This window comes from Aulonocara stuartgranti, assembly GCF_965226115.1.
Source record: "Aulonocara stuartgranti genome assembly, chromosome: 17".
NCBI classification, from domain to species: domain Eukaryota; kingdom Metazoa; phylum Chordata; class Actinopteri; order Cichliformes; family Cichlidae; genus Aulonocara; species Aulonocara stuartgranti.
The window spans coordinates 16,803,272-16,815,721 of NC_138953.1; the positions used below are offsets into that span (position 1 = coordinate 16,803,272).

General features: G+C 42.6%; 2 protein-coding genes across 2 annotated transcripts; both read right to left on the reverse strand.

Annotated features, from left to right (window-relative positions):
- Window positions 1-24: 24 nt before the first annotated feature.
- On the reverse strand, window positions 25-4,469 carry LOC309693084 (piwi-like protein 1; the record flags this gene model as incomplete). The annotated part of the gene is given in 10 exon segments (XM_082512061.1): window positions 25-168; window positions 1,891-2,038; window positions 2,163-2,288; window positions 2,576-2,667; window positions 2,671-2,729; window positions 2,814-2,884; window positions 3,111-3,214; window positions 3,566-3,766; window positions 4,006-4,078; window positions 4,244-4,469. Coding segments are annotated over 10 exon segments (1,167 nt in total). The 5' UTR covers window positions 4,393-4,469.
- Window positions 4,470-4,482: 13 nt separating this feature from the next.
- Window positions 4,483-10,267, reverse strand: LOC309693085 (USP6 N-terminal-like protein; the record flags this gene model as incomplete). Its single annotated transcript, XM_082512062.1, has 5 exons — window positions 10,159-10,267; window positions 9,805-9,858; window positions 9,356-9,703; window positions 8,891-9,256; window positions 4,483-5,183 (listed from the first exon to the last, which is right to left on the reverse strand). The coding sequence occupies exons 4-5, from the start codon at window positions 9,003-9,005 to the stop codon at window positions 4,483-4,485; spliced, it is 816 nt and encodes a 271-aa protein (XP_082368188.1). The 5' UTR covers window positions 9,006-9,256; window positions 9,356-9,703; window positions 9,805-9,858; window positions 10,159-10,267.
- Between the last annotated feature and the right edge of the window lie 2,183 nt (window positions 10,268-12,450).

Sequence of the window (12,450 nt, forward strand, 5' to 3'; positions counted from 1 at the left end):
TCAAAAAAAAACTGAAAACGGGTCTCACAGACCCGAACACCATACAAGGGTTAAAAGGTAGAAAAGCTGGTCATCCAGTTTCATATTGGGCTCTTTGTGGATGCTCTGACCCACAAGGAAAGCCAACTTGTGGGCGTACTGGCAGGGAGCAGGCACTCTGATGATCCCCTAAAGCACAAAGAAAAACAATCAGGCATGACCAACACAATGCCAAAGTCAGTGACATTTACACAGTCGGGGAAAATTATTTGATCCCTGCTGAATTTATACGTTTGCTCACTTACACAGAAATGAAGTCTAATTTTTAATGGCAGTTTTATTTTAACAAATACAGAAAAAAAAACATTATATCAGAGTTATGAATGGATTCACATGTCACTGAGTGAAAAAAAGTATTTGATACACAAGTAAAACACAAGTGGGTACTTTGTGAAGGAACTCTTGGCCAGTACAGCCGTATAGTCTGTCACCAGGTTTGCACACATCTCTGGAGTGATTTTGGCCCGGTCCTTTTTACAGAAACTAAGTCCTTTAGGTTTCTCAGTTGCCACTTGGGAACTCAAAGCTTAAGCTCCCTCCACAGGTTTTCTATACAATTGAGGTCTGGAAACTGAATAGACCACTCAATGACCCTAATGTACTACTTCTTTGGCCGGTATGTTTTAGGTCATCATCATGCTGGAAGACTGATTCGGACTAGGGCTGCCACGATTAGTCGACTATCAAAATCGTCGACGACTAATTTAATAGTTGATGTGTCGTTTGAAGCTTTGTAAGATCCCAAAAGACGCAGGAATAAGTAGTAGTATTTAAGGGTGTAATAACGGACTGAAGCAGAAGATGGCAGCACTGCATGTACAAGGATGCCAGCTGCCGTTAAACCTTGAAGAAGAGGAAGCCTAATGATAGTTATATAAGAGCAGATGCTGCTGGTGCAATAAGCGGTACGTTTTACGTCCAATGGATGCATGATCTGATTAGTCGACTAATCGCAAAAATAATCGGTGACTAGTCGACTATCAAAATAATTGTTTGTGGCAGCCCTAATTCGGACCCACCTTTAGTCTTCTGTGCTCTTATCGGAAAAACACCTCCAAAGTACAAAGTTTCCACCTTCATGTTTGACTGCAGAGATCATGTTCTTTGGCAATACTCTGCATTTCTTGTCCTACAAATACAGCGGGTTGAGCTGATGCCAAAGAGCTCAATTTTGGTTTCATCTGACCGCAGCACTTTCAAAGCCTTCTCTAAATCATTTAGTTGTTCACTGGCGAACTTAAGATGGGTGTGCCATGTGCCTTCCTGGTGTCCGTAGTCCCAGCTGCCTTCAGATCTCTAACACGCTCCTGGCATGTAGTTTTGTGCTGATGACCACCTTTCTTGTGCACCCCATGAGCAAAGATCGTATGTGGAGCTCCAAACCGAGGGCAACTGATGGTCATTTTATATTTCCAGATAATTGCACCAGTAATTGTCACCTTCTTACATCCCATTCCCTGTTTGTCCTTTGACAGCTCTTTTTCAATTACTGAAAAATATAATTAATTGAAGAAATTGATTCTGTAGACAGGTGTGCTTTATAATTAGACACTCTTGAACTCATTGATTGTAATTTGCCAATTTGAGTCAGAATTCTGGCTGGGTTGTAGGGGATCAAATAATTATATCACTCATTGATTTTTGACTGATATTCTCCCTCCATTAAAATTAAATTGTATTGCTTTGTAAATTTTTAAATTAGAGTCGATCATTCAAAAACTTCATCATTTAATGAAAACTCCTTAAAAACACTGAGGAGAAAGACGCCTGATTATGACCAGTTTAGATGAAGACAACATTTTCAGTGTAGAAAGATTTCTACTCAAAAAGGTCACTCTGATGCCAGCCTACCTGCCAGTTGTAGTACATGTGGCAGAGCTTGTAGGTGAGCCGCTGCATGTGATCTGGCTTGAGTCCACTGGTGTCATACACGACATTGTAGTGGGTTGGTGAGACACTCTCACTGCGAACAGCCTGGCTCACAATATAGAAGTCATACCTAGAAAACAAACGTGCAACAGTACTGTCACAATACAACTGCTCCTATGTAAATATCAAAAGACCGTTAACAGCTAAAAACAAAAAAACAACAAAAACCCCGCCCCCCTCAAAACAAGACGTACCACTCTGGCCGGGTGACCTCTGCGTCAACGATGGTGCCAGGAGGAGGATTGGACACCTTGCCATTTATGTGGGCGAAAAACCTGCTGCTTATGCGCTTCTTCACCACCACCACACTCAGCTTTGGGCTACAACAAAAAGACAGAGGCTCTGGGAAAACCTGACACTTCTACTAAATAATCTCAACTTTGTTCTTTAGATGCTCAGGAATAAATACTAACAGCACTACAAAAACGTCCATGTTCCAACCAGTCATTTTACTTTACTGTCCTTACAATTCTCAAATCAAAGGAAGGAATCATGTATGACCATTTGTATTATCAATAACCCCACAGTGCAAATTTAACTGCCTCTGAGGGCAACGGTTTTTAGAGATTTAAAAAACACCATAACCGTTGGAGATGTAAAGACTCACTTGTAGTCTTGCCCCACTGACTTGATGGAGTCCATGATCTGCTGAACCTCATAGTTCACCACACTGTGCAACTGCCCATCCCCCACTCCGTCTCAGTAAACGATGATGCGTGAAGGCAGACAGCCATTGAACCTCAAATACTCTTTCAGGGCAGCTGGAAAACAAAGTGTTAAGACAGTTTCTGAGATCCTCTGTGTATTTAAAAGTAAAAGTTTTTGAAATGACAAAAGAAACTTGCCACTCAAAGTCTTCTTCAGCTCATCCATGATCTCCTGACCTTTGTGTTGCAGCACACACTTTGAGAGCCACCTTGAAAAACATTTGAATCATTAACTGTACTATTGCATTTAAAGGCTGGGAAACCACACACACACACACACACACACACACACACACACACACACACACACACACACACACACACACACACACACACACAAAACGCCAAGTGAGGCCTTGTTTGCACATGTTGAACATAACCGAGAGCATTGCACTGCTCCCAGTGTGAATTCCCACCTCAGTTACAGAAACCAACCTGCTCATGCTTTGGTTGAGACTGGCCACTAGAGCACCAATAGACCTTTTCCCAGCAGCGGTGTCATGGTAGCAGTCGATGCCCACGATCATCAGCTGTTTGAGCTGCACAAACATGACAATATCACAAGGGGTTGCCACAGCAGGTAGCTCCGGATGTATGACTTAGCAGATTTTCTTTCTTTTTCTTAATGTTGGACAGCTACAGAACCATAGATGATTTCTGCACCTCCAGAGATCAAACTGGGGATCTATTTTTAAGAAGTCATCCCAAGGACAGTCAGAGGCATTGTGAACCCAATCAAACCAGTTTTGGATGAAAGGAGAAAAAAAAATACATTCTCATCTAAAGCACCAGAAAGTTTAATCAATTCAAAAGTTACTACTCTTTGCTTTCCAAAACACCTTAAACTTTAATCTCTGACATCTGAAGTATTTAGTTTGTGTGGGACTTACAGGGATTTCCACACTCCAGAGTTCCCCTCCCATCTTGCAAGCCATCTGCAGCGCAATCTTTGTAGCTATAGTCATGAGTGCCTGAGGTCGGCTGAGGGTACGGGCCACCACACACTGGCTGGGAGTGGGGCAGTCCACACAAAGGAACTTCTTAACGCTGTCATACTTATCCTTCCTGTTGTTGGGGAGGACTACCACCACCTAACAAACAGAAACACCCTGAGGTCTGGTACCGCTTTGGGAAACGTCAAAATTAAGATCCCTGATGACAAAAATGCATTGTGACATAACTACAATACACTGACCTGCAGTTTCTGTCAGTTATAAAAAAATGGCTACAATTCGAGCATTTAAATGCAAATGTGGTTCATAAAAAAACATTTTAGACCTGAAAACTGAAAAGTAAATGTACAAGTGTGTGCACTTCACACATCACCAACCATCTCTATCTGGGGTCCGACACTGTGCCGCAGGGCTGTGAGGAGAGACTCCTGATGATCTTCATACTGTATCCTATAGAAAAACAAGGATGCATGATAACGTTTGTGAATTAAAAGACAAGACAAGAAAAAAAAAAACCTACAAGTGTTACAGTCAAAAATTTCACTTTACATACATGACAGTCCATTGTGATAAAAAAAAAAGTGTTGCAGAAATACTTAAAAATGCTCAACTCACATGACAGGTTTTCCCATGGCGATTCCCAGTGGGCCTGAGACTCTGCTGAGGGTCTGTAGAAGAGAACTGGCTTCATTGCCGTTACGACGGGTGTGAAAGAGGAGCCAGTTGTTCAAGGGAGGAGCGCTTATCACAGCTAATCCACGCATCTCTTTGGCCCAGTCAGCGGCCCAGGGGTTGTAGTCATACTATGTGATAATTATATTAAACATATTAAATGAGCCCTTAAATGTATCTGTTTAATTAACTGAGAAGAAGAAATTATACCGAAAGGGCCTCAATCTGGACGGAGGCTTCTCAAGCTCCAGGATCTCGAAGTCCTGCTCCGGCAGCCCTGGTACATTATCATACTGGGAGGCATTGGAGCCTCGGTCGGTGCCGGGGGCGTAGCCCTTGGAGCGTGGCCGGCGGTGAGGCTGAGCGGTGTCATCTGGGCTGGAAGGAGCCGGCGATGGCCCTCGGCTCATCTGAATTTCCCGCAAAGCTTCTAGCTTCGTCTCGGAGGGTTTGACCCACTGGGGCCCAGGCATGTCTCTGCGGGAGCTAGAGGCTGCGTTGGAGTTGTGGTTGGCGATGGCGTGAGCCTTTCCTCCATCCACAGCGGTCATCTGTGGTGTTGGGGTGGGGGCTGACAGCGGTGTCTCCCCCCTCTCTGGTGTGGTGTAGGTGGATTGCTTTTGTGTCTCATTTGAGATTTCACCTGACCCCCTCGAGTGGGTTTCCCTTTTGTCCCCCTTGTGGTGACGGATCCGTTTCTCCAGCGATTCCCGGTGGGCTCGGCTCGGGGGCCGTCCGTCCCGCTGGGGGTCCGGTAGAGGACTTGGCTCCCTGGGGGGCTCGGCTGGCTCCGCGTGGCTTTGACTGTTGGCCACGTGGTTTGCTGCGGCTATCTCAGGAGGAAGCTGCCCTAGAGGCTTCTTGGGAAACTCGTCCTCTTTACCTGTAAAAGATCGGAGGGGGAAAAAAAGGTGTAAACGCATTAGAACGCCATCAGGAAACAAAGGTGAGCGGTGATGACTGAACACACTGTGTGGCGCTGGTTCACATCTGATGACGTGTCACAAACGGGCACATGAATTCATGCAACAACACTGCCATAGAGAGTACAAAATAAAGGAGAATACACTCGTGAAGACACATAATCACATATCCACAGGCAAAGAGTGGGAGGAGGATAGGGAAAAAAACATCAGAAATAATGTTTGATATAAATTCTCATCATGGGAGACTCAATTAGGAAGAGACACTCTACTGAGCGTGCTCTGAAATTATTAGTCTTTCTACATTTCATTAAACAGTACTCGGCTGCAGTAGTAGCTCCAGGCTTGAAAGGTCATACAGAAATATTGCTTGATTAATGAACCTTCTTAAATGCACTGAGACTTATAAGTACAACTATAAAAAGAGAGAGAGAGTACTCAGCTTCTACAACCAGTACAAGGTTTGACATTAGTACTCAAACTTGCTGCTTTACATCTGAAAGAAATGAGCAGAGCTGACAGGAACACACGGTGTGGGTTATGTGGGTGTTTTAAGGGAAAAAGTGATGACCAGAGTCAGGTCAGGACGACAGCAGCTGGAAGAAGTGGAAGCGCTGTGGGAGTTATCCAGGAAGTCGACTTATTGGACCTGCATCCACAGACTAAAGAGCGTGTGCGTGACGAAATTACCCACTGACCTCGGTCACTTTTGTTCCACCACAAACTGCTTAAAACCCACCGGGGGACAAAGTTAACGTCTTTCACTTATTGAATTTATTGTTTTAATTTAAAGAAATAGAAACTTGGGATTTTCTACAAATTTCAACTGGTTAAATTTTTTTCCTAACCAACTTTTCTGTTTTGTTTTCTTCGTTCATTTCCATTCACGTTTATTAGACGAGCCAAAACACAATCCTCTTTTTCATTCGTGCGTTTTATTAGATAACAAAATACAAATCAAACTTGTGTTTCTTCTGCTACTGCAAGACTACAGCCCTCAATCAAGAGGTTTATACAGTGCTGTGAAAAAGTGTTTGCCCCTTATTAATTCCATAGTTTTTTGCATATTTATCACACTTACATATTTCTGATATTGGAACAAATATCAATATAAGACAAAGATAAGGGAAGAATACAAAACGCAGTTTTTCATTTATTAAGGAGCAAAGACGTTATAAGCCCTTAACCCTAATAACTGCTTGTGCCACCCTTCGTAGCAAATGCAATCAAACTTTTGCAATTACTGACTACGTGTGTTTCACATTGCTGTGGAGGAATTTGGGCCCAGAATTGTTTTAATTCAGCCACACTGGAGGGTTTTCCAGCACAAACAGCCTGTTTAAGATCAAAGCACATCAATGAGATTTGCGTTTAAGCTTTGACCCAGCCACTCCAAAGCCTTCACTTAGTTTTTTTTTGAGCCATTCAATCACTGTCCTGCTCCAGGTCCAAAGTGCTTCAGGACACAAACTGATGGCTGGAGATTCTTCTTCAGGGTTTTGAATCTTAACTGAGGTAAGTAAGGCCTGCAGTTGTTCGGATTTTGTTTTAAGTGTCCTTTAACTTGTGTGATGCAAACAGAAAAGTGATACCAGTGTAGTGAGCGATTGTTTTTCCAGCATGACTGCAGAAATGCTGCTGTAGAGTCTTTTCACCTCACCTGCTGACAGGTCAGAGGCAAATAAAATTGCTCTTTGAAGTCAACACCCCTGTATTAAATGCCATTTCTGCAGTTGTTGGAAGCAATAAAGAACTCAGAGTACTGAGTAAATTACATGCTGTGGTGATTAAAAAAAACTTAAATTAAGCCAAGTAAACACTCAGAATCATAAAACTGTCAAATCTCACAGTTCAGCCTATTCAGACACAAGGATGCAGATTAAAATAGCCCTGCTGCACAGCAGCAGCACATGTGGCAGCAGATAGCTGTTAAAACATAAGTTTAACAAAAGCCTCCAGTGTTCAAAAAAAGGCCCATTATCTTGTCAGCAGGCAGGAAAGCGAACAGACTACTATTAAAGTTGTGTGGGCTCTGGAAGAAAGGAAAGCCCTTCCTCCTTCAGCTACAGCTGCTGTTATAGAGGTTTATATAGTGTGACGCAGGAGGAAAGCAACCACACAGGAACCTGGAAAAGACTGTGAAGACAGGGGTAGATGCATTAAGGACCTTTATCTAAATTTACGGCTGTGCCTTTAAGTAACATTAGCACAAATGCAAGGTTAATTTAGAAGATGAGGAATTTTGTCTCTAAAACTAAAGTTCTCCACACAGAGTCATGCAATACTTTTAGTTTCCCACCAGAGGGCGCCTTATATCATCAATTTTACATCTGCAGCCACATTGTAGTCCAAACAAAAAGGAGAAGGGGATCAAAAACTAAAGGTAAGAGATGAGCTAACCATTGAAGGACTCCAAATAAGCAGCAAAGCAAGTCTGAAATATTATGCTGGAAGATCAGTTTGTGACAGAAACAAAGAAAAATAAACCCGAGTGCTGCGGGACAGACAGGCGACAGACAGGACGGACTGACTGTGGGACAGATGGACAGAGACATGGAGAACGAAGGACCAGTCAGGATAGCCCACCGGTTGCTGTTGTAGGAGGGAATGTGGCCGCCGCTCACAGCCACACTTTTGTTGTTGTTGGCTTACATTGTTTGAAAGAAGATTCGAAAAGCACAGTCAGCTGGCACATCTGGACCGGTGTTTGACTTTGTTGTGAACACGTATGTTTGATGTTCGCACTGCAGCCTGGCTGGACCGAAGTTGAGCTGGGTCAGACCTGGCTGGTCACAACGCCCTCTACCTACAGTAGGGGAGCTGGCTGTTGGTCACATGATCACAATAAAAGAGCTGGCTGATTGCAACTGACTGTACCAGTGTTTTTGAGGTATTTACCCAGTTTGAGCTTACATTGCATGTGTAGGGGTTAACTTAGGTTCAAACAACCTTAATGTGAGCACTTATCCCGGCTGAAGTTAGGTTATAGGGTAAGTAAATCCAGATAAGGGAAAGAAACCCTGGATATGTTAAGCTTGCTTAGTGGTACAGAGCCCAGGCTGAGTGAGAACCTACATAGACACCAGTTAGTTTGTTTGTCAGGGCACCGACTAACTCTGACTAATGTGTCTATTTTTGTGTAGTTGTTTTTGTTTTTTTCCCTTTCTTAGTGGTAGCTCACTCATCTTGTGGACTTCAGGTGGACCCTCAGAGGATCTTCATGTATGGATAGAGCCACGTTAGTACCAGTTTGGGTGTACGCTGATTCTTTGATTCCCTTTGGCCTCTTGATTGTGAACATCTCAAACAATTTTCTTACATTTTGCCATTAAATAGAACAATTAAGAAATGTTGGAAGATGTTTCTATTTCCAAATTTATAGAACTAAATTGCTTTTTCTCCTGACCAACAGATGAAGTAGATCATAGATTGAGTGTTCAGCAATATCCTCAAGAGTAAAAGTGTAAAATCTGACATTTGGCTTGGATTTGTTTGTCACATTTGCACTAAAAGGGCAATTGGAGGTGAGGTTTCTGGAATTGTTTGTGCATAGAGGAACTTTTGTCACTCTCCAACACAAGTTTAAAACCAACTGGAGATTGATTTACTTGAGAAGAGCAGACTTTTTGATAATTTATAGAAAATGGATTGTTTGGTGCAGAAGTACCTGGTGCGGGCAGCTCCAGCTTCGCCCTCCTGAGCTGTGTATTTTCATTTAACCTAGCTAACGCTGTTTCTAAAGCAAGAAATGGGTCTGTAATATCTTGTTCCTGGTTATCCATTTTTTATTATTATTGTTTAACAGGAATATATTAAAAGAACAAAAAACCACAAAAGACAGTTTGTTTGAAAAAACAAAATGAAAAAAAAACACAAACTTTTTATAAGATGAGCTGAACTAATTCAGCGAACAGAGATACCGCGCGAAGAGCGATTGAAGCGAGCTGCCTTCGTGTGCGTGTTCGCCTTGTCCTCGTTGTCCTCGTTGTCCTTGCGATCCTACCGGTCCTGCTATTCCTTCTTCTGAGATGCCCTGAGAATTTGAGGGTAAGATACAAACAGTTAGTAAAGTTAAATAGAAAAGGGATAGTTTTTATAAAATGAGAAAAAGCGAGACCCTAGAGAGACTGACCGTGATTGGGTCTCAAAGGCAGGCGCGGTGCATTTCGTGTGTCTGATGGCGGAGAAGAAGAAGCGTTTCTGGGGCTCCGATTGGCTGGAGCATCCGGAGTGAGATCGGAGAGCGAGTCTTGCCTGGCCCCGGCGGACAGGCGCAAGTTTTTCCCAGAGGGTCGCGGGAGAGAACAAGCTCCGGCGGGGATGGAACTGGGGCCGGATGAAGCGGGGCGATCTAGCATAGAGAGCAGATGCTGTCTGTCGTGTGTGGAGAGACGGATGTTCTTGCCTGTGGATCGCTCAAGCACTGGTGGAGAAGAATTCGGCGAACTCGAAAAAATAAAGCTGTCCAAGTCTGAGATATCTAGAAAGTTTGATAAAAATGAAAAAGAGGGTAAATGTTTTGTTTTTCTTGTACAATTAGCTGTTAAGAGGGAGAACAAGAATGAACCAAACCAAACCTACCAACTCGATCGAGAGAACCAAAAAGAGAGGAGTTGAGCTCGCTTATCTCAGAGTCTGAAAAGAAATAACAACGAGTATTTACAAACGGGGAAAAACAGTAAAATATAAACATTATATGAACAAGAGTGAGAAAAATGAGGTACCTGATGAGGACATGATCGCTGCTAAAGTTTAGTGTACAAACGCACTTTTTAGCTCTGAGTGTTAGAGGCGAGCTTATTTATATTTTTAAAAAGTGTATTCCAAGTGTTACAGAAGCTATTTTGCATGGCTTTTGAAGATGAAAAAGCTTTTGAGAGAATGGTAAAAAGGAAAATGCGAAAATGTAGTTAGAGGGGGAAGATTAACACTTACCGAGTGATATGCACATAGGGCACGCGAAGGCAGTTGTTGTTGATCCCTGGTTTCGTGGCTGTTGCGAGCTCGCAAGCAGTCTGAGCGGCGCCAGTTGTTGATATGTCTGAAGTCAGAGGTCTTCTGGGAGCTCGACGGCAGTCTTAACCTCAGCGGGAGATCATAAAATCAGACCTGGAGCCGATTGGCTAACCGGGGTGCGAAGGGAGCTGTGCGATTTGTTATGTGATTGGCAGGGGGCGAAGTGAGGGGGAGTTGGTCTCTGGCGGAAAATTTTCAAACGATGTAAGCAGCGCATTTGGGAGCAGAGTGGGGAACGAACAAGGAGGAAAAAATTGTGCTCTGCTCTGGAAGGGTCGGCGATTAAGAGCGAGGTAGAACTTAGACTGTGCGTTGAATTTTAGAGGTTGCTAGTAAGAGGGAAGTTTTTGAAGAAAAAAGACTAAGGAGTTTTCCCCCTGTTTTGGATTATAAGGCTTTTGGGAATAGAGGGTAGCTAACAAGTTATTCTAGGGTTTTTGGGGAAATCGCGGAGGATTTTTTAAGGAGTTTTCCCTGCTTATGTTTCTAAGGATTAGGTTAAGGGGGCTGCGGGGATCGCGAGAGTTTTTTTCTGAGTATGAGTTTTATTCTAAATCTACAAATGCATATAAATCGAAATAAAGTTTTGCCCCAAGGCATGCAGCCTGTATTTCCGGCCATACTGAACGTTACAAAAGCACAAGTTTAACTAAACAATTTTAATATGGTTTAAGAGATTTTTAAACACATAAGCACGGAGCCCGAGAGAGCACGGTCCGGAGACCTGTGATTCAATCAAAAACCAAAATACTTCACCCGGTATCTTTGTACTAGTTTGTCTGCATAGCTTGAATTCAAATATTTAGAAAAAAACTGAAAAAAACAGTACTATGTGAAAAAGAATTAAAATGAAAAGCTGAACTATTAGTGCAAGTAATTAGTAAAGCTTTTAGTAGGATGAAGTATTTACTGTTTAAAGAACCTCAGTTTTTGAACAACTTTGCTTTAAAGACTCAAGAATTCCTGTTTCAGAAACAAACATCTAAGATGACATTAGTGTTGTTGTTGCTGTTTACGACCACTCACCGGGCAGACGGACGAGTGTCTGGGATGCCATGCTGTCAATATGAGTTTTCACTGGTGGAGTCCTTCCAATCTGACGAAGAGCCTGCAAACGAGTCACCCTTTATTAATCATGTTCCCATAGAACCACATCACACAAAACATCCTAACAAAACAAAAAACAAACAATTCCTCCCCCAAAAAACAGATCGCGTACCTGAACAAAGAGCTTGGTGCACTTGATATCGATGATGAGCGGGACAGAGTAGTCGATAGCCATACGCCTGGTCCTGTAGCCTTTGGTGACAAAGGAGGAGAGCCTTCGACCTCCGCTGTTCCTCATGGAGAGGTTAATGACAAGGTCGAAGTGGTTCTCCTCCAGGTAGTTCATGATGCTGCGCTGCTTCTCTTTGGTGGCACATTCATCGCTATCGTACTCCTCAAACGGCCAATCGATTGCAGTCACCTGTACAAGGAGACAAAACAAACTTAAAGACAATATCTTAAAGAGTCTTAAAGTTTCTATCCTGATTTCATCCTGTCATAGATTAATACTTAAAATAGAGTGTTATTAAAGTACTTAAGTGAACGCCACAACTATGAGCAATGACATTTCGAAATAAATTTCTGCTGTTTTTCAAAAGCTCTAGCAAAATAAAACATTTTTTACAGTTACATTGTATCCATGTATAAGTGCTGCTCATCTGGAATCTTTGGTTTAATGTGCAATTCAAGAGGAATGATAAAGATGTAAAGGTTACCAGGATTAAAGCATTTAAAAACAAATACACATAAACACGACCATATTCATGAGTCACTCACAGATGTGCCACTGCAAAATAAGTCGATTTTGATTTAAATAAAGTTTGTTACTCCAAAAAACGAAGCCTGTGTTAAAAGAATTACCTTGACTCCATGCTCTGTGTAGAAGTCAGCCGTGCCCATGCTGGCATACAGGTCATATCCCAAAGACTCCAGGGCCTGCACGGTGGGCAGCAGCTCACTCTTGTTCTGCAAACACAAGTCAATGCAAATAGTTTGGATAAACCATAAAATCATAACATCAGTGCTGAAAGCTGGAAAAATCTATTTCGTTTACTATACTTCACACAACCGGAACACTCTGCAGATGCTCCTTAAAATCAGATCACTTTTAAACTTCTTAAATCTATTGTGGTAGACAGACAGTTTCAGTTTCAGCTCATCTTA